A 26,836-nucleotide genomic window follows, 5' to 3' on the forward strand; every position below is an offset into this window, starting at 1 on the left:
CGAACTTTAATGATTATTATACATTTTTCTCCAAATATCTGATAGTTGAAATAATTATAACAGAGCAGAACACTTGAAACAACGTGAAACTAAATAACATTCCTAAAACATGTAATCGTGAATGTTATACAGACATTATATAGAAAGCATATATCAACAAGCTGTTTGTAAGCATAGCATTTGCTTTAGTCTAGTTTCCAAGTTACAATTCTTGTGCAAAACTGATCTCAATATTGACATCTAATTATATTGATTATGTTAGTACAAACTGATATTTTTCTGCAGTTTTTAACAATTTACTTGCATAAAAACAATACTAAAGTCAGCGTGCTAAATTATTTTTTCTTATTTTTATGGAAAACAATGAAGAATTAAGCTTGTAAATGAACAACAGTATTATTTTATACCCAATAGAAGTTTGATAGGTTTCTTAATTATAGAACTTAATTCCACTTCTTGTCTGTTCTGATTCTGTTACATTCTATCCTGATAAGATATTAATGCTCAATGCAACATGATTATAACAAATATCAAACGTACAAGAGCAGGGCAAGTGATATAAATTGCGAGTGTTTTTGTTGCAATAAAAGATGTCTATTTACTATAGATATTAGTCACAATTGGTTAAAACCGTAAGCATTTCTGTATATCAAGTAAATATAATATTTTAAACAAGTTTATTGGACTTCACAACACAGTATATAACGTGCCTACATCATTGTAACTAAACATGCATTTTTCATAATATGCATTGCCATGGTTAGGCATCATAACGATACAAGTAATTAACATTTTAATGTGACCAATACTGATTACCAAGCACTTAATATTAATAATTAACTACATTTTTAATCACATTTCAAAGGTAAATTGCGGTGAAGGAAATTGAAGTTTCTGTACATATAGAAATAATCAATACATAATATTCATTCCTTGCGTATTTCAACTGTCGACACAAATAGTAACAATTTGACTCTCAGAATCACAATGCTGGTTTCCAGTATTTCTGAAAAAAGAAAGAGAAAAGTTAAAGGAAGCGATAATGTAGGTCAAGTTTTTTTCTGAAGTAGCTACATTCACGCATCTCTTTTAGTAGTGTCACAATTCGCATCTTTATACAATATTTTTGTCCAATGTCGATCAAACTGCACTTGGACAAAAATGGTGTACATAAAAGAGAAATTAAAATTCATAATTTCGTTCCTTGAGGATACGTTTCAGGGTTTATCATTTTATATCATTGGATATCATTTTAAACTTATCATATATCTTCATCATTGTTATTACCCTAAAGATGCAGAAGAATAACACAAACTACAAATACACAAATCTCGTTATAGTAAGCTGTATTTCTGTGCTATTAACAAACAACGTTGTTCTTGTTTTGCAGTTCTAAATATGTATATCTCACCTACGGAGCCGACGAACCAGGCACCAAATGTTATCTCGTTCACCTTGTCTTCAGATGACTGCTTCAGTTCCGAAACACTTTTTAACACTTCAATTTCAATTTTTAGTTCATAATTTTTTTTTCCTAATGAGCTGGTTCTGTAAGAAGACTGAAGTTGGAAAAGGTACTGATAATTTGATTAATGCTTTTATAAGTGTTTATTTTCCCTTTTAATATCTTAATCATTGTAAAAGTATATAGAGTCTGTATCTTCGTGCAATATTCGACAATTATAGCTGAATACTTTCTATTTTTCATTTATATATATGCAATTTCGTCCTTTTATCTTGTTCATAATATGTTGACAATTTGTTTGTTTGGGAATATTTATATTTTTGTAGCCGGTCTCCGTGGTGGTGAGGTTAGCACAGCACGCTACGACGTCAGAGATACCGGGTTTGAATCCCAGCCTAGGAATGGGTATATTTTGAGTGTCCCTTCACCACATCATCACCCATCCTCACCTTCGCGGTTAGCCAAAGGGGCATAATAGCGAAGTAAAATAAACCAAAGTAAATCAATTATATTTTTGTATTATGTGTCATATTTTCTCTTTTCTAAAATTTCCATCAATTTTTAAGTATTTCCTGCTTTTAGCCCTTCTTTTCCATGCAAATATTGTTTGTACAGTAGGATACGTAAGTATTACCAAGCAAATTGTCAATCACCATGTTCGTGCACTTTATTTTGTCCAATGAGAGCTTCAAGAATTGAAGTAAACTTGAAACGAACTGCTGATAACCTCTACACCAGCATACTTAAAAATATATTATTTAAAAACACATAGGATGCAAGAGAAACTGATAAAGAAGTCATGGACAATTTTCCCAACAATACTTATGCACCCCACTGTACAAAATTACTGGACTAGTTAGCACACACTTAATTCACTTCTTTATACATTTTTTTACAAAGATATAATTCAATGAATACTTTTCGATAACGTTCAAGTCGCATTCTCTATTTATTGTGTCTCGATCCTTCATTCTTCCTGAGGAATGTGAGAATTTTTCCAAATCAAGTTTACAAAGCTTGAAAATGAAGTGAATGTGCATGTATATTACGCTGTATCTATTAAACAAGGGGGTAGTTTTGTTCCCACAAGTCATCGCACAGGGTTTAGCAACACTGTTGAAAGTTTGTTCACATTGGCTTCTTCGGGTCTCACTTTTTCAGGTCTCATCCTCGACTTGTGACGTCACGAAGATTTCAGTGTGTTCATGAGTAACACGCCTAACCCAACAACGAAATTTATTTACCGTAACTTCAGAACACGGAGGGGCGGGGCTTGTGTTGATTTCGGTGTGCGACCAGATATACCGGACTTCTTCCAGGATCGAGCGCAGATGCTAGTAGGGGAAACAGGGTACGTTCTAGTTGGCAAAATCTGTTACACCAGGGAAGTTTGATAGATAATATTTTGACTTTAGTTAGTTCAGCTATACGTTGAAGGCGGTTAATGAGAAATCTCGTTCCTTGAGCATATACCAAGCTACTAAAGACCACACCAGTGACATTACAATCAATCCTATTGCTCTTGTTTACACATGTTTAGAAGCACATTTTGTAGTAGTACATCTTAGAAACAAACATATTTAGTGTTTTCAAGCTATTCTACAGCATATAGTGATCTTCAGAAACTGTTCTTTGCTTTCAGTGTGGTTATCATATTTTGCTCGGTAACAGAACGTACGAAACTGTTTCTACCCAAATTTCGTTTACCCACCTTCCATGTAGCAAAATGTTCATTTGAACTTCTAAGAAGTAATTGCTTGGAAGAACTACGCTAGCAACTACAAAACCAAAGAATATTTGTTTGTACTTACCATGAAAAAACTAGAATGCACAGGGCAACATCTGTCCATGTATTCTATATTGCAGATTTCACACACTGCAAAGAAATTACTTATATTAGTTTATTTAAAATGTTAACACAATGCTTAACTGTATAGTGTTCATGTTATACATCATGTTGGCTTGCAAATGATTATCAGTAGAAATAGAAAATAATGTGTAGGATTATTTAATGCTATTTCTTAATATTATCAAAGTTGTGGATCCAAGTATTTCGGTATTACAAATGCCAAAGTTACATGACAATCACCAGCACATAGTTTTATGTTGCAGACAATAACAGTAAATTAAAACTTTAGGAAATGTGGATTTTAGCAACTAACTGTTATGCTGTGTTTTTGGTTATCTAGTTTGAGAAAATATATTAACTTTTTTTTTACAGATTAGTTAGACTGTGATTGTGATTAGCTTCAACGGGAGGATTCAGTAAAATCAGTACCATTGCAAGAGAGGGAGGCTCAAATGAAAGGTAAGATAAAACGTACTGTATCATTGTTTTGTGCCCAGGGTTTTGACAAGGGGGCGGGGATTGTGTCATCTTTTCTTGCATTAGATGCAGTGCTGAATCTACAAGTAAGTCTTTAGGGGGCCCTCAGCCATTGACATAATAGAAGGCTCATATATTTATTTATTTAGGAAAAGATCCTTAACAGAACCAATAGTTCCAATTACAAAGGATCATATTAAAGACATTTATAATAAAGATTAAATATACATTTAAAAAAATACAATAATACAAAACTACAGAATTTCAATATTATGCGTAAGGTTGTAAAAAAAAAACCTTATTTACTCAGGGGTACATAGTACCATGAATGTATACTTAGGGTATGTAGGGCTCACATATTTTCGATGTCGGCCATCTTGGGGGTGATGTGATCAGCACTACGCGACCGTCGCCTTTAAAACGTTACCATTTGATTTGAGGCTGGCTAGAATTTCACGAGAAATGCAGTGGTAAAGGTTTCTTCAACCTATCTTTAATCAGGAAAAAGGTATGACTGCATGATTGTAACAAATATATCATTTTCCAGGTGTGAGAAAACAGTGTAATATATATCACATCACTCCCTTAAAAATTTTGAGTTGAATTCAATATGGCGGACGTTCGCTTCGAGGGGACACACCAATGTGATTCCCCCTAAAGCTAACCTGTTTCTATCATGACCAATTGTACCCAGCCTAACTCATTTACTTTTTGTAGGAGTTAAAGACTTTTGAACCACACTCTAGGCCCGAAGGGGCTTTTGGTAATATTTTGCGGCGGGGGGGGGGGGGAGGGGGGCAAGATTTGTAGATCCGGCACTGGTTTAATGTTCTTTTTTTAAGGGAAAGGTTAGCCCTATATTAAATACGACAATATTTTATCTCTGTCTCTTTCTACAGAACTATATGCCACTGAAGGTTTTTTGTAAAGTTTCGAGTTCCACGCCTGAGGTTGGTAGAGCAGCTGACTACCACGCGGAAGACCCTGTTTCTGCGCGGCTCTGAGACCCACTCAGCCTCATATAAATGGGTAATTGGGCGGCCAGGCATGATGCTGATCACATCATCCCAACTATGGCCGGGATCAAGAATATGTGGAGCTCTACCTCCACATCACCCCCATATTTCAACACCATGGCATGTGCTCACATGCACAGGGGTACCTTTACCTTACCTTTTTAACACTTTCAGTCAGTCATCATTCATCATCACCGTCGGCGATTAACGTAATAAGGTAGAAAAGTTGCCACAAACACACAAACACTGAGACACACAAGGAAGATGGTACTTACAGCTATATTCAATATCTTGGCTGTAATCTCTTCTTTTTACATTTACTCTGAAAGGGTATCTTCTTGAAGTTAGATCTACGAAAGACAGGAATATATGACAATTAATAGTACAGACATGCATATTATTATTCATATTATTTTTAATTATTTTCTCTCCATTTTTGGGCATAAACATTTAAATTTCACTGTGACGAAGAAAATGAAATAATTTTCACAGTAGTGGTATAGTGGTAAAATAAATAGCGGGCACTTCACAAACTGCATCACAATGACATCCTAGTAGGAAATACCTTAAGCTACATAATATGGTGTCATAGTTGTTATCATGATGTTTATTATTATTATTAGTGGAAAATACCTAAATATGGAATATGTTTATAGTAGGAAGTAGGATATCTCTCCTGCATGGCGTCTTAACCCAGTAGTGGGAGCGTAAAATAATGGCGAAACTATATAATAGTGCATAGATATTCAGCCTGTTGGGAAATATATGCTGAACTGACGGGATTAATTGTTTTGTGTAACTTGCAGTTGGTGGATTATCGGAGGCGAGTTGTTTTTATGCTGTCTTTTTCTTAACGTAATATAAACGCAATGAGGGTTATTTAGACATAAAGGTGAAGTTTTGTAGGGTAGGTATTGTGAGGATTCAACGACTTTGTCATTGGTTAGATCCGACCTTTGTGAATGTGAAAACAAAGATGGCCAGGTTCATAATATGGAATAACATAGGGGTTTGCATTATGGAATAGTGCTCCATACATAGAGCCAACTTATGAGTAAGAAACGAAAGGTATGGGAAGAACAAAAGTGGTTACTGCAATTCATAGCGCATGAAATAAAAAATGGGGTACCAAAGGGGCGACAAAAAATTCATAATGTCCCCAGAACAACTTTATTTAATTCAGTTGCATCAAACCAGACACCACAGGAAGCGGTATTCCGGAAGATGGGAAGGATACAATTTTTTTCATCCGAGTTGAAGGAGCAATTCGTGCAGTATCTCGTTACGGACAGTAAAAGCTTTGGGGTGCTACCTCTGGATCACCTCTCGCTCCTGTCCTTTCTATCTCTGATGTTTGTACTCCAACCCACCACGATATCGGTTTCAACGTTACCAACACATACTACATCTGGAAAAGAAAATCACTCCATGAACGGTTTTCGCACTGCCAATGGTATAATTGACGTTGTTCCGAAAATGTCGGGCTCACCCCCGTAAATCTGAATATCTTGTATATATTCAGAAACGGGAAACCTCCTAGTTACTTTTTACTTGTATTTACCTAAGAGTTACGTATCTTTACAAGTTTCCTATGTCATAAGTCCTATTTTGTTCATTGTCTATGGTACTCCATATTTGGAGCACTTTTTCCTAGGATAGAATTTTTATATTTTTTACGATTTCATTTGTTTTATGTTCCTGTTGTGTTTTTAAGGTATCTGAATGGTAGATACTCTAAGAAACATATGAAACTGTAACATATATTTTTGCCAGTACTTAAATTCGCTAGCGTTAGCTAAATATGCAAAAAGCAGGATTGATATTCCATATTTAGGTAAAAAAAGGTAAAGTGTTCCCCTGTGCATAGCACCACGCCATGAAGGCGTATAGGGGGTGTGGGGGTAACGCCCCACACTTTCTTGATCCGGTCGTGAGTGGGGGTGATGTGATCAGCATCACGCCCCTGACCGCCTTTACCCCCCAGGGTTTCCCCCAGGTACCCATGTTATTCGACGCTGGGTAGGCGCCGGGGCCGGCGTCGAATAACATGGGTACCGGTACTTTCTCCTATTATTACATGTATTATATATAATTTATTATATTTATCCAGTGGCGGCGATTAGGGGCAGTTGCCCCCTGCCAAGTAAACTGTCCTTGCCCTCCCAGTTTTGACACCCACTCGCCGCTACTGTATATAACGCAAGGTACCAACATTGTGGCCGCAAAAGGTGCACGTGGCGGACGAAGAGCCAATCACATAATGTAGTACTGCCGTATCAAGCAAATGAAGCGTCGACTGGAAAAGGGAACATTTTCGTTTGCAAAAGGAGAAAGCAAATAACTGTACGCTTTAATGCTTTCTTTTAGTACGCACAGCGTTTCTGTATTATTTTCTGCTCTGTGTTGAGAAACCGAAGGCAGTGCGATAGCACACACAAAAAAGTAGTCATTGTGTTACGTTAGGTTTTGGTTAGATAGACACATAAGAGATTAATACTAAATAAAGTAAATTGGAAGTCATATTTTCTCACCCCCATAATAGTACTGCCCTATCAAGAAACGCTCCTTCAGTTTGAAGTTCTCATGGTCCTGCAACGCTCTTACAATAAATAACACAAATTACTCTGACAGAAATGAGATTATACGTTTGAAATATATACTTTATATATCACATTCATTTTCCAGAGGGGGTCCATAAAGTACGCGAGGCTGGAAACATTCGTCGCTGAGCAAGATTTTCGCTCGTTGAGCAGACAGATAATTTACTTGATGAAAAGCTGATGTGAACAAAACTGTCGGAATTTTCTTTTTCACACCCTTGCACAGCTTTCCAAAACTATTTAATATTTATTATTTGGTTGGAATAAACTAGACTTTCATTTTAATAGTACAATTACAAAACCTGGAATATTACATCACCTTCTGTTACTTGAACTTCCTCTGTAATTACGCTATATCGCAAGCCGTTGATCATATATTTCCTTTCGTCATTGGTCGCCAACCCGCCATCCTCATACAGTTTTCCTCTTCGTTCCTTTGCCTCACGAGATCGAGACACAAAAACGCCATATTCTGTGGCTGAAACCTGTGGCGAGCAACGTTCAATTTCGCTCAGCGATGAAGTGAGCAGCGCTCGCGGAGCAACGTCTATTTGGCCGTTAAGTAGCTGAACGATCACGTTGCTCGCTGAGCGCTCAGATGCTTGACGCGCTCCTGTTCGGTTCTGTTTACAATATCGTATTCCGGGAAAGGAGGTAGGTACAGTTAACGGCAAAGATGATAGTAGGCAAATTGTCCATGGCTGTTTTCATTAAATGAACGAAATTCTGTTGATTCGAAGCAGGTATTATCCTCTGCATATAATACTTTTATCTCAATTCAATATCATGACATTGCGTAAGAAGGAAATTAAAATGGTCATGGACAATTCGTCTACTGTTTCTTTTGCTGTTGGGTGTACTGTAACGATATAGTGTAGTATGGCTCATGTAATGACGCCAAGTAGACCTGCATTATCATGTGACTAAAGCAATCTCTGCCATTGGCTTGACCTCGGACGAATACCCCCTACGCTGAGTATGTTGTAACTTCGTGTACTTCTTCTTCGGCCTGCATGGCCTCATATTGATTTGCCTTAAATTTACATATAGTTTCTTCATAGTTCAGTTGTTTAAAATGTTGAAATCTAATTGTTTAGTAAGGGTAGATTACTCCGGGTAATGTTGGTCAGATAGGTTTCTTTTGCTGGGTTGCAGTAGACTCTATGAAGCCATATTTTGTACCCACTGATGCACAGCTTCACTGATTAACGTGGACTGACTTTTAATTATGTGTTATTCCTCCTAAATGAATACAAAATTGTAATTAAAGAAATGAAAGTAGTGGGAGAATTTTCTTGCACAGAGTTGCTAGCAGTGGCGACGATTAGGGGGGCGAGGGGGCATTTGCATCCCCACTTTTTGCCACTTTTGCCCCCGCACTATGCTAAACCTTGCCCCCCCCCTTAGTTTTGGAACCAAATGTCCGCCACTGGTTGTTAGTGTTGTCTGTTAAAATGAGGATGTACTTTTGTTAACGTATAAATTTGTGATGGGTTTTGTTATTAAAATATTGTGGTTTTTATATTTATTCCAAAGAATTGTTAATAAAATATGGGAGTGAAGTGAAGCTTTTAAATTCAGTTGACCATATGAACTATCTAAAGTCTTAAAGTTGTGTAACTTCCACTACATAGATAAGATAATCCCCTTCTCACCCTGGTTTTAAATTGTCTAGGAAAATAAGAGGTGTAAGGGATTATAGTACATTAAGATTTCAATAGAGTGATCATTTGACACTACACTACTAGACATAGGAGTAGTCGGAATTAGTGTACATAATGTGGACTGTAATACACATTTTATATGCTAAATTACTACTAATTTGTATACTTGAAAAATTATTTTAATCGAAAGTGGGCAGCGTAATAATAATTACTTGCTGAAGGGAAAAAGAAATGAACTCACCAATATTTTCATTCCTGCTGTTTGCTGCGTTTGTTTGTTTTGTGACATCTGCATTCTGAAAGTACAAAATAGTAAATACTTGTGAAATTTGAATCTTAATTCTGAAAATAGATAAAATTTCTATATGATAATTTAATCACTTAAGTCACTTTTACGAACACTCTTACACAAGTTCAACGGACAAAAAAATAGGCACACCCAGCAGAACTTGCCTAGTCTCCATCCACTGCAAGAACGAAGTTAAGGTAAACATAACCACGTGTCTTCTGAGAAACAGATCCTTTCGTGTGTGTTAATTCTGATGTCATTTTCCGATTATGGTCTTGGAGTGCGGTCTTCAAGTCGTGGACTGGAAGTGAAAGTCTTTCGAATTGCACTTCGACTGCAGCGCCAAATACGATCAGTAGATAAAACTTAGTACTCGTTGTTTTCCCCACGTTTTAAACACTTGCTTTTCACCATAGAAATCATAAAGCATTTTCAAATGTTCGTACACATACATTTCCACACATTAGAAGCACTTTAACCAACAACTTGCTGCCCCATAACGTATATTTAACCTGTGTTGCTGGCTTTTTACCACCGTGATTATAAACAAATGAACAACGAGTGCGGAAATCACGTAACCTAGTCAGCAACCATCTGTACTGCGAGCTGTGAACTTGCGTACTGCTATTCTTGGCGCTTTCGAACTGTACTAGGTGATTCCAACAACAGAAGAAATACGTCCCGTATTAGCCGCGACAGTCCCATTTTTTAAGTCTCTGTCCCGATTTTTTTAAAAAAAACTTAAAACTTTTTGTGACATTGACTTATCGGCGGAGAATTACTGTACCAATACACCTTCTGTACTATTACTATGAACTATGGGGGGAAATTATTTCACATTTTAATGTTAACAATGTGCCACATTCCAATTTTCTTGAAATATTCTCTGTTGATCTGGAACTAATGAACGAGTGTTTCGTACATGAATTGTTTGAAACTTTGAAAGCTATGTTGATTAATAATGTGAACTTTAATCACACGCGTGCAAACTTTTACAGGATGTTATTTCAAAAGAAGGATGTACTGAAGAAGATCCATTCATGGGCAAAATATCAGTGAATGACTTCTAATACTAAAGGACTGCTTGGTTGGAGTGCAATGCATATTGCCATACTATGTAAGTTATTTACACAGTATTTATTTGTTTAGTTAGTTTTCAAACATAAGTATTTTTGACGGACCAGTTTTTACATTAAAATATGCACATTTTGCCGTCCAGTTTTTCCATCAGGAAAATATGCAAAATGTCCCGTTTTGTTGTTTTAAAAATCTGATTATCTTAGAAATAGTTCCTTTCCTATGTTTTAGTTCTGGTTTTACTTTGCTCATGGATATATTGGTCATAGCTGTACAGGTCATAATATAAGTTTCCTCAACTTCAATATAGCAGCTACATTGAATGGTATGGCTTTATGACATGCGATAGATATATTCCCACGCAGCTCTCATTTTAACAACCAATTGGATTTCCCACAATCCACGGGTATTGTTTAGATTGACTTCGTTCTTACAGCGGACATAGAATAATACAGTGGCGGGATGAGGTAAGGGAGAACAAGCTTCGTGCTGCCAAGCCAACCATTGGTGCATGGCGTTCCTCGTACCGCCCCTCCAGTCGAGAAGAAGTTATTCTAACTCGGCTTCGTATTGGACACAGCCGTCTCATCCAAGGTCACTTGCTATAAGGGCTGGACCCTCCAATGTGTCGTGTATTTAATGTTATTTTACGAGCGTAAATGTTCGGAATATTATCACCGAATGTGCCGATTTGACTGTCCTCGGACATTCGTCGAATTAACCATTACACACAATTCTTAAACACAACTACTTCATTTAACTACCACACTTCATTCTCAACAAATCGCAATGCCATACTCCCCCCCCCCACACACACACAAAAAATGAAAGGTTTGGGTTTTAACCCGCGACGTTTAATTCCTTGTGGAAAAAAGAACGCTCACACTCAAGAATTTTTACAACTGTTCTACATCACTGCAAGTAAATGTCTTCAAAAGTGCTCATAATTGGATAAGCAAGCACTTCCTCATGCTACGATCACATTTTCACTGCAGATTGTGAGAAATGTTAATTTTTGTGCATTGTACAGTACTTTGTAAGGTATTGTTAAATATATTTTGCTTAAATTATTCATAATTATGCCTCCCTGTGTTCAGAATTGACAGGGATTTCCTCCAGGTGTATCATACCGAGTGCAATGGTTCCATCTTACGAAAATCTTTCTGTTTCCAATTTTAACATGCAGAATTGCAAATATTCTCTTACATTATTCGTCATGTTTAAGTTTTTTCTTTGCTCTCTGTTCATATGTTGGAATCTAGTTTCTGACTTCTTATAAGCAAGAATCATCAGTCTGTTTTTTTCGTAGGGAAGAAACGTATATAAAAGTTGATTACTCACTTCTGCTGATCAAGAGTCATGGACGTCCGCTGGATTTTTTCCAGGGCAAGCAAGGTATTTTTTACGGGGGAAGGGGGCATATTTTGGCCCCATAATAGTGATACCTCCTCAGTAAACACTGCTTCACTCTGAAATTATCATGTTCCTTCAACGCCCTTATTGTACTTAACACAAATTACTTTGAAATGAAATTATGTGTGATATATAATTGTAGGTGGACATTATTTTCCAGAGGAGGCTGTGGACATTCTTGCCCCCTTTGTCCCCCCCCTTCCATTCCGGACGTCCATGTCAAGAGCTATGCTGCAATATTAACGATTTCTGGACTTGAAATATTTCAGGACGTTCAGATAACTCTTGGATAATTGTACACTCGCCTCACTTAATAGTCCGCAATTTACTTCTTCTTCACAGCATTTTTGCGTAAGCATAATTGTGACACTACCAAGTGAGGGGAGTGTACAGTTCACTACCACAAAACTCGTAATTCGAGTTTCTTGAGAAAAACACAAAATATGCGAGGCTGGAATTGAAACGTGTGGTCAAATGAATGTCATCTGATTTCCGTTTTGGTCTTGCTATCTACAGGGCGACTTAGCTTTCTTTTTTCTGATTGGCTCAGATTGATTATAGCTGAGCCTTTGGTGGCGCAGGAGGTACAGCACGTAGAGTTAGATGAAACGGGGTTCGTGTCGTCTGTTTGGAAGTGCTTGAAGTTGAAGGGCCAGGTATTTCCAATGATTGTAACGATTTTGGACGTTGGATATATCTATCTCGTAGGCATATAATTTGGAAAACGATAGAGAAAGCCTGAAAAAAAAAAATGTTCACACACGTTTCACGCGAGAAAACGAATGTCGAAAAGTACATTCAAACTGAAAAGTGTCACCTACCTCTTGTCCTTGAAGACCAGTTGTGATCTGAGAGTTGATGTTCTTCATCTTCTCGAACTGAAAACCTTCATCAAATCCACAGTCGTAGGAACTAGCAGTCGATGAGGAACCACTTACACACTGGTCTTCGTTCATGTGTGGCTGCAAGTCTTTCACAATTGGGCTGCATGAAGAATTCTCTGTCATTCCTATTACATCAAATTTTGCACTTCCTGGATGATATAGTTTCCTTCTGTTCACTGAATGTAAGTAACTATCTCGTTTGCTTCGGCGCTGCTCGTCGGTCCATCCTGAACGCACCGTGCAAGGCTCTGTGTTTGACTTTTGCGTTGTGATGTTCTCCCTCGTTGCTTGAAATTGAGGCGGGTACTCCCGCTTTGATCTGCTTTTAGTCATCTGACCCTTTTTTGCTTTGGAGTTGACAGATTTTGCTCTGTTTCTTTGCCATCTTTTCCAGTTTGCTGCTGCAGATTTAGTTTCTGCGTTACGTATTTCATTCACAAGCTGATAATTGCCACACAATTGATTCAACCAATTGAGCATTACTACCATCTCTATACCAGGAAAACTAGGAATATCTGTTTGACCTGTCAAATCCATGCCTGACCCTTCTGAATGTGAATTATCTGAGTGCATTTCTTGATCTACCCTTGAGTCTTGCCTCAATTCTATTTGATCTGTTGAAGTTCCCACATCCTTATTTTTTTCGATGGTTTCTCCCCCGGTTTCCTCACCTTCTGGCAGTGGAGGATTCGGTCTGTAGTTCTGAGATGTTTTCACAGTGGATACTGGCAGAAACGCAGGTGCTGCTTTTGCAAAATATGAATTCTGACTTGCACCTTGATGAGGCTCGTCCATGTTATCAGTTTGGGAGTGCAGAGTTAAGAAGCTCGAAAGTGTCGTGTCTAGTTCGATGGATTTGTCACTTCGCGCAACACCCAGTTCCTGAAGTTGATCTGGCAGCGCATGGTCACCCTCATGTTGGAAGAAGGAGTGTTCAACCAGGTCTTCTTTTACATCCCCGAATACATCGTTCAATCTTCCTATCGTTGGAGAAGTGACGGGAATCATCTTGCCATCTCCTCTCGATTCTTGAGTTGGATTCAACGCTGTGTTGTTGTATGCTGACGTTGATTTGGATTCTTGAAATGAACGCCGGATTATACTTTGTTTCTCCGATTGAGGGGTCAGATCTTCACTGGCGATGGCATAATTGGGTTCCAGGTTCTCCTCCACGTTGCCAAGACCAGACGAATGTGTCTCCAGACTTATCGGATCATCCTGTCTGGAATTCGAAGAGTCAGCTTGTTGTTCAGCAATTGGATCTTCTTCGTCTGATAGAGTGAGATCAATTATCTCCATAGAGCAGTCGTCTCGGAGTTGTTCTCTTCTAAAAAAAAATGGAGGAGTGGGATTCTGTCCTAAGAAATAAATAATCTTTATTCAGTGCACACTTCTTTCATATATTTATAGGCTTGATAAAAAACTACAAATATAGATATTGCTATCATTAAATTAATGAGAATGTGTGTATGTTTGTACTTTAAATCCTTTATTTTTTTTTTTTGCTATCGAACACGAAGTTATCGTTGCTTGTAGATACAATTATGATAGTGCATATCGAATGGAAGAGTAAATTGCAGTTAGCAATAATTTCAATTGACGAAAATTCGTTGTTCTCAGTGGTAGTATGCCATTGTCCAAGAAACGGAACAGTATGGAGTAAATAACGATGATAATTTTCGTGACTTCAGTGTGGAGCAAATGACACGACAGATAAACTGAATCGTAAAAATGATATTTTCAATACAGTAAGCATTATAATAGGCACAAATCAGACCCTCTAATATCCTTGTAGGATAGATTTCTTTTTCATTCCATAAACAGTTTGCTCATGGGGAAATGCCTCCCTCCCCTCCCCAGAAAAGATACAGCAATTGACTTTTCATAGATATGGTGATATATTGCACTGATTAAATATTTGGGTTCACACTGTAGGCTATTACCGCGGAAATCATTGCGTCAGTTCGATGGATCTGGCATTGGATTGTATTTCAGGGAAATATGTAGAGAATATATCCAGTTTAACGTAACAACATTCTTACAAGGAGTATGCTCACATTGGTCAAAGCTCTGGGAAACCATAGGTACGAATCCAAATTAAGGCACTGATGTTTTTGCGTATTTGTTAGCTTATGCGTTCCATAAGTATCAATTCATCATTCATCCTCAATGTCAATGGATTCTGAGTTGGATACCTGATGGAGGCACATTACACATTAGTTCGGATCCCTCTTTAAACTGTAGGTCCAGTCCAGATTAACCTATCTGTGCGTAAAGTGCACTTAAAACAACAATTCAAACTTACAAACATCATCCTCAACATCGTAATTGTGTTAGAAAAGCGATGAATCAAAATAATACAATTCTTAAAAGTAGGTGCATGAATAGTAAACTTTCCAGAATGTGTTCGAGTATCATTCTTTCTTCCGCACAGTACATCTTGGAACTTGTCTTCTTGCACGTTGAGTGTTCGACTCACGAAGTTCTATCACATGTTCTCTGTCGATTCGTTCTTGCACCCATGTTGCTTCAGCGCAGTAGCACCGATTGGGTGTGAAAACTAAGGAGTGGCAAGGACAGATCATTTTCTCTTGGTAGACAAGGCTTAGCATTAAGGGCCATAGTGCGGGTTCAAAAAACTGGCAAAATGTGTGGGACAACTGCCTCCCACGCCCCCGTAATCGCCTCCATTGCCTCAGTGGGATGAAATCACAGTGCATTTTCTCTACAAAATCAAGAGTATTTACCTTTGTAATACTCGTATGTATAAATTTGTTTTCTGCCGGCAAAGCGAAGACATAAGATATTCTGGCTCTCTTATTTGTATTAACCGGGAGACGAGAGATTGTACAGTAGGATGCACAAATATTGCTCCGAAAATTGTCCACCACTATTTTCATTAATTTTGTTCTTGCTACGTGTTTTTAAGGGATTCATTATTGTTTAGACTGGTTCAGATGTTGTGAGCAGCTTGCTTGACGTTTTATTTCAATTCTTGAAGCTCTCGTTGCTTAAAACATAAATAAACATGGGTGGACAATTTGCTTGATAATACTTACACATCCCACTGCACTAATTTGCGGAGTGAAATACTTAGTGCTTTGCCCCTCTCATGTCATCATAGCGTGACACAGTTCACAGTATTTGTAACAGTTGGAAATTCTAGTACCGATTCCAGTAAGAGAGATCATCCACTCTCTAACATTTTGGCTTCATGTTGGCCAGTAGTAAAAGGATATTTATTTCCAGTCTGTTAATTGAAAGTCTTTGTTGTATATTTGCCTGTTAGAGGGTGAAGGAATCAGAGGTAGTGAATTCTCATTGGTTGACTAGTAATGACGGTACTTTGCAGGTATATCTAATTTTGAAAAATATGTGCCAGTACAACCACACACACACACACTCGGTTTTTATTACTTGCAGAGATATTCTAAGTAGCAAGAAACAGAATGATGCTAGTGCATCTGTTTCATTCTAAGAAACAGAATGATGCTAGTGCAGAGGTTGGTTGCTGCTTTATTAGAGTTCATCTTACCGTTCTTGAATCTAGCATTTTGAAGCACGCATTGAATAAAAGTGAAGGTGGACAGTTTACCTTGTATTAATATCCAGTCAACCGTACGAAAGCTTTCTAAAACCTTGAACTTTAAATTGTATAGCTGGGAATATTTTGCAGAAACACCAGTATTGAATGTAATCTTTAGAAATGAAAGATTTGTTACAGGATATTATTAATAATTATGCTTATGAAATTAAGTTCGGCACATTGTCCAGGGCTATTTCATTAAGTTTCTCTTGAATCCTACGTATGTTTTTTTCAGATTAGATTTTTATGTATAATAATGCAGACGTTTTCAGAAGCTTGTTTGAAATTTTGTTTCGATTCCTGAAAATATCATGGTGATGGACAACTTGCTAGGTAATACTTATGCATTCCATTATACATTAACGTGTACGCTCAACCTGCCTACAATATGAAATTTAAGAATTTGTAAACCTATCCATGGTGAGATTTTGATAAGTTGAAGGCCACGTTTATGATAGTGCAAACGAAAATATCTGTTTTATTTTACGTAGAATGAAATTCTGTAGAATTACATGCTTCATGCTAGTACTATTGTATAAAATAAAATATGTACATTTATATGTATTCCAATATTAAAAATATACACTGAAACCAATTAAAAGATAAGATATATGTAACATCAAAAACATCATATTACCAGCATTTCCATCCTATTTAAAGAAATTGCTCAAGTCAGACAAATCAACAAAAGCATGTCTCAGATACACTAGTTAGCATAATATTGTAAATATTATTGCTGTTACTTTTCCAAACACAGTCCTGTAACAGGAAGGTACAAAGATGTGTTTCCAGTTTTTCAAACATCGCCGTCGCCTTGTAATCAAGGGTTCCCAGGTTCGATACCCGGCGGAGTGGTTTGATTACAATTTTAAACTGTAGGTCCAGTTTTGATTAGCCTATACTTACAAAACTCAATCAACCATCATTTTTAGTTAGTCACAATACACAAATGCGGGGCTATTCAAAAATAAATTTACATTTTGAAATGATTGTAACTTGTGTTGTTATTGAGATGTGCTAATATGTTATGTATGCATGAAATGAGTAACTCGAGAAGTTTTCTTTCAGTGACCGCCTGCAAAACGTAGTACTTGCCAGTGCCATCACGTGATCACTTTTCTCAAAATGGCTGCTACCCCGACAGAGAAGGTCTTCTGTGTTATGGAGTTTTGTTAACCTGCGTCCGCTACCGAAGTGCGTCGCAAATAGGGTCGAATTTAAGAACGCTCCACCTAGCAGTGGATTGGGTAAGGAAATTTAAAGGGTTTGTATTTCATTCTCCACGCTTATGGCACAAAGACACATTTTTCGCCTTAACTGATTGCTATTCTACAAATCCTTACCTGCCCTCAGGCGCTCCAGGTAAACAAATCTTTGCAACTCAAACGTATTATTCGGTGTTGTATAGAGCATCTCCAACATTGAGCGGGGACGAGAACTTTTGACAGAAAACGTATCTTCATAGCCTTCCATTATTCTTTGTTACGGACTAGAAGCAGAGGAAATGAACATAAGTATACACTCTTGAAAATCTACATCGAAAAATGTTGCGCCTGCATATATGTTATACATTTAATGTTAAAAATATAAAGTTAATTCATTAGCCTCATTCTGGTTCGCTGCACGTTTTGACTCTACACATGCACGTCTAATTGGTTACACCGTGCAACACGACTCGTCCACTTCGTTGGTTTGGTGTCAAGTAGTGCTTTTGGTGTCTGCGCCATTTGCACTACGTTCTGGAGCGGTGTAATGTGTGGTGTATGGTCACGTGGTGCGTGCTAACCTTTCAAACGAACCTTTAAAGCAGCAGACAGGCATTTGTTGAATCTTCTGAACTTGAACACCGCTATCCGTCTACTTGGTTGAACATTTCCTTGCACCAGCCTGACTTCGGGATACTCCTGTACTACGCCAAAAAATGCAGCGAACTTGACGGGGCTATTATATACTTTAGGCTAAGTAATCATAAAACAGACTACGTGATCTCTGGCAAAAATACATAAAGCTCATTGTTCACGGAACTTATTTGACTACAGGTTTTACAGGGACAGAATGTTCACCATCCAGAGGGCTACACTCACGAGGGCAGACCAGATGGTGAGGGAAGGGGCGAGATCGAGACGTAAGGAGGTAAGAGTAATTTTTTTGTCTTCAGGAAAAATTACTATAAATGTTAGTTCATCCACATTAAAATGTCAGTTTTTTCGATGATGTTTTCTTTCTGCACTAGCTTGTTGCAATGCATACTATTTGATTTGCCATCGAATGGAATTCAAGCATAATTCCAAGAATTACCTGCCCATTCCTCCCTGCTGACAGACAGCTTGCGACCATATTTAATCATAAAGAATGATCTGGATATTCCTTTCGTACAAAGCTTCCCCGCAAAAGAAAAACTCTTGGCACTTCATTTTCCAGCAGATACTTTTACTAGACTAGAAGAGCTTTACTTGAACACAGACAGAACAATCCAATAAATTTGAAGCCCTTAATGGATAAATACTTATAAGTATAGGAAGGTTAATAATACTCGCAGATATGAATCCATATATGAACCAAAATTACACACAAGGACCAACAAAACCTGCAGGCGTCATTTATAACAAAAAAATTAAATCGTGAAAAACACATGCTGTGCCTGTTTGCGAATTTATTTATTATTTTAAAATCCATGTTTTCAGCGAAATCTGTTTTTCTTAGAAAATTTAAAAGAAGCGCTATGATATGATGGTACTGGAAATATATATATTTTTTAGTTTCCCAGTCCAACCAATGAGTGCAGGGAGGGAATAAAGAATACTTACTCTTCCCCTTCTCCAATATGCTCAGTTACTAAAAACTGTTGATTATTTACATATAAATGTAAATGTGGGAAAGATATTGCAAAATTAAAAGAAGGAACTAAATACCGTAACTTGCAATTGTGCTAATTTTACAAATGTGTTAACAAATGTGCGTTTTTCATATTTTAGTGAACCGTGTTTCTGATACGTCCGATATAGCTAGCCGTAAGGCTGATGGTGCGTGAGGGTGAGGGAGCGTTAGGATGAAGGCCTAATAACGACGTGAGGGTGTGTGCGAAATGGTGACGTTAGTGAGTTTGAGAGCCTGTCAAGGTGAGAACGAGGGCGGACCGTGAGGACAAGAGTGAGGTCCAGTCGTGAGAGTGTCCCAATTACCATTCTTGTCTTTTGAACAACTTTCAAAGCGAAGGTTAAAAATAGTAATTACGAAATATTTAAATGTCTATCGCGGCTCACTCACCCTAGAACGCAGCTTCACAATTCCAGATCCACTGAAAATAAAACCCGCGTACGTTAGTGCACTGGAGGCATATTTGTTCTACATTTCCTTCAGAAAATTATTCCTCTTATGTAGTTTTGATGTAACGCTTGTGTTGAAGTGCTTGTTACAGCCGTAAACTACAAGAGAAATAATTCTACAATGCAAGGAATATATATACAAGAAAGATTGTTAAGAAAAGTTTGAGAGTATAAACATTTTGACAATAATAACACTGATTTTGGGTAAAAATAACCCCGAAAAATCAAGGTCGTATATTACAGGGTAATTCAAAATGAATGGTGCAACTTTACACAGTTATCTATTATGACGTTGCTATTTATGATAGAAAATCAGACAAGGCATCCATATATAGAAAAACTCTGGAAGTTTTATTCCCACTTAGCGGGCTTATTCTGCTTATCCGATGCTCCACCAGGATCGCCAGTGTCGCAAAATGGCTAATGACCAATAAAAGGCGTATTGTGTGTTGGAGCTTTCGAGAACTGATTCAATCACATGGTTCAAAGACATATCCGCATGCTTTTTGGTACAATGCATATATTTCACCCTTCCGAAATTTGCGAAAGTTACAACTGCGAATTGTTAGTGCCTTCGAAACCGTCGACAACGACTTGCTGTCTCGTGCATAGCAAGTACTTGATTATCGTTTGGACCTTTTCCACATTATACGTGGTTCCCATGTTGAATCTTTATAATGTGAGTCATGTGAGTATAACTTCCAGAGTTTTCCTTTATATTGATGCCTTGTCTGATTTGCTATCATAAATAATAACGTCATAGGGTCATTCCACGTCAATTCATCCAGGCCATGTCACCCACCATCCCCGATTTTGATGAAATTCGGTATGCTTATAGAACTTTTGATGCTGATTACAAAAATGACAACTTTTTTAAAATTGGTCAAAGAGTTCAGAAGTTACGCGCTTTTTAAGATCTCCGTGTACGCCACATCCGGCTCCACTTTGAATGACACGCATTAGGTTATAAACGATCGTATCTTCCCTCGGGTTTGCCGTAGAAACTTCAAGTTTGTTTTCTTTTGTTCAGAATAGTATAAGCTTTCATTTAAATAACGTTTCAGATGAATGCATCAATAAACATGTATTTTATATATAGTTTTATGTATTTTTTTAGAAAAATAAATGACTAACTTCAAGAGCAAATTTCATGCAATGCCCCCCCTTCAATTTCCTCCCAATTTTATATGTAGGTAGCTCAGAGTGTGTACTAATGCCTGATGAAAAAATTGGGATGGGCGGTTCAGAGACAGGGTGATAAAAAAATAATTTGCATAAAATGACATTAAAAGTAAATCTTATTAAAAATGCTTATGTATTTAGCACAAACCCTGAAGTACAATATGTTTCAAGTTACAGTATTCAAAATTTATGTTCACTAAGCATAGGCGTAACCTGGCGGGGGCAAAGGGAAGCACTTGCCCCCTCCAAAATTTATAGATCAATTTAAAATTTGCAAGTAATAATTACAGTGGAACCCCGATTTAAGTTCCTCGATTTTACATTTTCCTTCATTTTGCATTCAATCTTAATGGTCTGGTTAAAAATTTTCCAAGATTTTATATTTTCCCGCGTATTAAGTTTTTTCAGCTTGGTCTCCTGGTTAACGTAAAATTGAGGTTCCACTGTATCTAATTTTTTTGTATAATTTTTTTAAATTTTATATATTATATAATTATATATAATTATTATTAACATTCCCAAGTTTAGCAAATTTATCTTCGAGAACATTCTTTTTGTGCATTTTATCTCAATATGGAAGTTCTTTTTGGGCTACTCTTCATGGGGATACGTAATATGAAGTAAGAATTAATACTACACATTTGTGCTGATTGAAGTTTTTTCAAATGGAGCTTTTTCGCCACATACCACAGAAAATATCCTTCTGACGGGATGGTTGGAACAGTAAAAATACTTGTAAAGACTTCTATAGTATAAAGCAACAAGTACAGCAATTATGTAGAAATAGTATTCAAGGTATACATTTCTTAGTAATCATCTAGGGTGAAATGACAACAACCCACAGTACAATGTGTCAACGATTGCAAAGTACTACAACAGTACCAGGAAGTATGCACTATTTTGAATTTACAGGTTCCGTAAGTTACTTTTTACAAGTAACTGAGTTACAGTCAATCATTAAAACAGTTACTCAGTTATTGTTACTGGTACTTTGAAAGTAACTGAGTTTCTTTTACAGTTACTGTAACAGTAACGTACTGTTAATGATCATTGATTTGTGTAAACGATACACAAAATCAATAATCAAGAAGACTTCCATGTTTTACTTATGTTTCTAGTACATAATATGTATTCATATATTTACATTATTACTGCTAATAAACGATGGAAAACACAGTCAACTTTGCTTGAACGATTATAATTAAAAATCATTTGTATGCTGACTACGGTATTTTGAATATGGTGTCATTGATTCCACTTGCACCTATTTCTTTCTCCTCCATTCCAAGTTCAACAATATCCAAAGATCCACTCCCTCGACAATGACTTTTTCCTAGCTGAACAACAACATTCCAAACCAACGCAGCAGTCTACCAAAAACAATGGAGTTTTCACATACAATTAGAAATGAATTACAGTAAAGCGTGGATGTTCTAAATTTAGCATTCAACAAAGTATAGCTTCCTTGCCAGCAATTCCAAGAAAATCCTTTCACGTAGCATCCGGAGAAGGTACATATTTTATTTTTATAGTCTTGAACAGAATTGTCCAATTTAGCTATTTCTCTACTGCAAAAAGTAACTCTGTTACCGTTGTTAACGTTACAGGTACTTACTTTTAAAAGTAGCTAGTTACAGTTAGAATTCCTAAATAAAAAGTAACTGTACTTGTAACTTTGTAACTAGTTACTTCGAAACACTAGTTGTTTAACAGTCAGAGACAAAATAGTAAGTGCTGATGTGATATGTTTTGTATAACTGTATGGTTTGACTTTTGTGAAGAAGTGGCTTTCGAATTCCAACAGTGTACAGTTATGTAGTAGCATGTGTGTGCGTGACTCAAACTTGTTTGTAGGATTGCTTCAAAAGTCCACGTGAAAATGGCGATGCAGCTATTAAATTCTTGCATCCACTTTGTCCATCAACTTCCCACTACTGGCCAAAAAGTATGCTGTGTCCAGTGGACATTAACAACACAAATGGATGGACATATGCACTTAGTGATAAGTCAAATACTTTAGTGTGTTTGAAATGGTCAAAATATCCATCTAAAATGTGAACGGCACAATTTATAGTACATGAAATTTTGGCAATGCATAGAGTACAATTTTTAGGTACTATCTTAATGGGTCACTTGGAAACTTTCTTCGGGTTGAGATAATCGCAAAGTTTTCCATCGCATAAAAATAGTGTCCAGGATTATTTGAAAAATACATTTGAAAAATCATAATTATTACTCTTTATTCGTTTGTTCCTCAAATGCCAGGAGTATCACAAAATATATTTAACTTATAAATTTTGGAGGGGGCAAGTGCTTCCCTTTGCCCCCGCCAGGTTACGCCTATGCTTAGTGAACATAAATTTTGAATATTGTAACTTGAAACATATTGTACTTCAGGGTTTGTGCTAAATACATAAGCATTTTTAATAAGATTTACTTTTAATGTCATTTTATGCAAATTATTTTTTTATCACCCTGTCTCTGAACCGCCCATCCCAATTTTTTCATCAGGCATTAGTACACACTCTGAGCTACCTACATATAAAATTGGGAGGAAATTGAAGGGGGGGCATTGCATGAAATTTGCTCTTGAAGTTAGTCATTTATTTTTCTAAAAAAATACATAAAACTATATATAAAAATACATGTTTATTGATGCATTCATCTGAAACGTTATTTAAATGAAAGCTTATACTATTCTGAACAAAAGAAAACAAACTTGAAGTTTCTACGGCAAACCCGAGGGAAGATACGATCGTTTATAACCTAATGCGTGTCATTCAAAGTGGAGCCGGATGTGGCGTACACGGAGATCTTAAAAAGCGCGTAACTTCTGAACCCCTTGACCAATTTTAAAAAAGTTGTCATTTTTGTAATCAGCATCAAAAGTTCTATAAGCATACCGAATTTCATCAAAATCGGGGATGGTGGGTGACATTTTCACAAAATTCTGGATGATTTGACATGGAATGACCCCATAATAACTGTGTAAAGTTGCACCATTCATTTTGAATTACCCTGTATTACTTTAATTTTAGGTTTATCCTTATTTCAAAACCTTTCCGATTTTGCTCATTCGGCCCCCAAAGCGATCCTCACTACCGGTAGCTATGGCTGTGTTAGTAATACGTTAATAAATCCAAGTTCAACCTTGCGTGAACAGTGTCGGATGTACAACCCGCGAAACCCCGCAGTGCGATGGCGGGATGAGCAAACTTTTAAGGGGGGGGCTTGCTATGCCCTTTTCATACTCAAATATGTGTATGTAAAACAATAAACATAGTAATCTGTCCAGCACCACAGAGCAAAGAAGTAAAGACCACCGAAATACGCGTATTGTAAGGTGAAAGAATTTAGTTAACATTAATTTCATTCTAACCGCAAGTGTGTCTTCCATAGATCTGTGGTGTGGAACTATAGAAGGACATGGATGTCCACAGGGTTTTTTCCCCATGGAGGGGCAAGCTAGGTATTTATTCCGGGGAGGGGGCAAATGAGCATATTTACCCCCATAATAGTGATGCCTCCTCATAAAAACACTGCTTCACTTTGAAATTCTCATGTTCCTTCAACACCCTTACAATAATTAACATAAATTACTGTGACTGAAATGAAATTATGTGTGTAGGTGGGCATTCATTTCCCAGGAGGATCGTAGCCCCCATTTGCCCCCCCCCCCTTTCCGGACGTTCATGAAATGATGTTACTGTATGTATGTATGTATGTATGTATGTATATATGTACTATATATTATATATATATATATATATATATATATATATATATATATATATATACGAGGGACGTTCATTAAAGATTTCCCCTGACCCAGTTCTAGTTAATGTAGAATACTGAAATTTTGCGTGTGTAATGATACATATGTGCATAGGTCATGAGATAATTTGCAATTCTGAACTCCCCTTAGTTTTTGTCTTACAAATACTAAATTGAGACAAGGTGTAGTGATGGATCCAGTGGAATACGAAGCAGTCGTCAAGTTTCTTTACTTGAGAGGCCGCACACCAAAGGAAACTTTTGATGAGATGAAAGTGACCTATGGAGAGGATGCCCCATCGTATGACGTAGTGAAGCACTGGCATGGTCAGTTCAAGGGTGGTCGGACTTCAGCAGAAACAGCCCCCATTATCGGGCGACCCCAGTCAGCCATTGACGAAGACACCATTGGGCAAGTGAAAGCCGCCATCTTGGAGGATCGCCGCATACCCGTAAGCCAACTAGCTGAAGATGTCAAGATCAGTGTGGGGTCTGTGGAAAAAATCATCCATGACCATTTGCACATGCGGAAGGTGTCTGCCCGATGGGTTCCTCGGCTACTCACACCTTTCCAAATGCAGGAACGAGTCACGTGCTCCCGGGCTAATTTGACCATGTGCCAGGAAAACCAGAAGGTATCTTTTGACATACTAATCACCCAAGGTTAAACGTGGGTCCATCACTATGACCCAGAGACCAAGGCCCAGTCAAAGCAATGGAAGCATCCTGACTCACCACCACCAAAGAAGGCCTGTGTTTAACCCTCAGCGGGCAAAGTGATGCTCATGGTTTTTTGGGACCAGCATGGAGTAGTTGTGATGGATTTCCTGGCGATGGATACCACAATTACCAGGACATACTACACTTCACTGCTGCAGAAATTGCGGAAGGCCATCAAAACCAAGAGGCGTGAAATGTTGACCAAAGGCGTCCGCATCCTGCAAGACAACGCTCTAGTTCACAACTCGAATGTTGCCCAGACAGAAGCACGGTCCTGCGGAAATGAAATCGTTCCTCATCCCCCGTACTCTCCAGACCTCGCACCATGAGACTTTTACCCTTCCCAACCATGAAGTCATTTCTGAAGGGAACGCACTTCCACGACGACGAAACGTTGTTTTCTGAGGTCAAGCCATGCCTTCTGGAGCAACCTGCAGACTTCTACAAACAAGGTCTCCACGGGTACATAAAGCGATGGGAAAAGTGTGTGGCCAATGTTGGTTCCTATGTAGAGAAGGACTAATGTCTGTACTAATTTTCGTTTATCTCCGTCTATGAGAACTGGTTCAGGGGAAATCTTTAATGAACGTCCCTCGTACATTGAAGAAACTGATTAACAGCAAAAGTTTCGATATGTCCTTTCAGAAGGGCGTGTATTTTATATAGAAGGGACCTTTAGTATTATTTTGTGGGGGAGGGGGATTTGTATATATTCGTGACTATTGGCTCCTTGCTTTAAAGTTATCACTCACTGATCAGAAGCGAAAGCCTCAGTTCGAGGATAGAAAGAAGCTGTTGAGATCAACGGTCCACTCAACCGAAGGAGCGAGAGCCCATCTGCATTTTGTTACTAACTGAATAGAGGCATTGCGCCTTAATAGACCCTCAGTATGCGTGCTGCGTTCTTAATAGAGCCACCCGTTCCCCAATTATTGACCGATGTCGTCATTCCCAGAGCTGTGGCCTGGGAAGAAACACAAGTGAGGGAAATTTGGATGCAGAACTTAAAACTGAAGAACGGGGGAAACTCATTGCCCTTTCACAAGACGCATTTCTTTAATTAGAAGACAAACGTGGCAAAGACGAGTATAATCAAAATATGACCCTAGCATTTCAATGCCTTCCCCTTATAAATTCAACTAGAGCGTTCGAACTGCTAGTGCGTTGATCACTTATCTGTATCATGAGGTTAGAAAAGCGAGACGAAGCTCTCGGAATAAATTGTTATAACGTACATTATTCCGTTAGTAGTTTGCTTCTATCCACATCTTAGGAACTAGAATAGCTAGAAACACAAACAAACATGGCGATGAGACATGTCTAGCAATTGCTAACATGGGACTTTATCCCAACGAAGTTGACCTTTCTGCTCTGAAGATCAAAAACACTATTTCACTTCTTTTTTTTTTTGCATGTGTTGATTCAACTTGCAATTAACTTGCACTTAACCAATTTTCTTACAGGATTCTTGTTGGGAAACCTGATGGTAAGAGACCTGTAGGAAGGCCAAGACG

The 26,836-nt window shown here is 37.6% G+C and overlaps 2 protein-coding genes across 2 annotated transcripts; one reads left to right on the plus strand and one right to left on the minus strand.

Annotated features, from left to right (window-relative positions):
- On the minus strand, positions 1–14,082 carry LOC146004045 (uncharacterized). Its single transcript, XM_083142647.1, has 5 exons — positions 12,672–14,082; positions 9,313–9,367; positions 5,083–5,157; positions 3,277–3,341; positions 1–1,006 (listed from the first exon to the last, which is right to left on the minus strand). Exons 1-5 carry the CDS (start codon positions 14,031–14,033, stop codon positions 983–985), a joined length of 1,581 nt encoding a protein of 526 aa, XP_082998773.1. The 5' UTR covers positions 14,034–14,082; the 3' UTR covers positions 1–982.
- Positions 14,083–24,793: 10,711 nt separating this feature from the next.
- LOC146004469 (protein GVQW3-like) lies at positions 24,794–25,270 on the plus strand. The gene has a single exon (XM_083143325.1). It carries the CDS (start codon positions 24,794–24,796, stop codon positions 25,268–25,270), a length of 477 nt encoding a protein of 158 aa, XP_082999451.1.
- The last annotated feature ends 1,566 nt before the right edge of the window (positions 25,271–26,836 follow it).

This window comes from Lepisma saccharinum, chromosome 21 (genome assembly GCF_977018435.1).
Source record: "Lepisma saccharinum chromosome 21, izLepSacc3.1, whole genome shotgun sequence".
Classification (NCBI taxonomy): Eukaryota; Metazoa; Arthropoda; class Insecta; order Zygentoma; family Lepismatidae; genus Lepisma; species Lepisma saccharinum.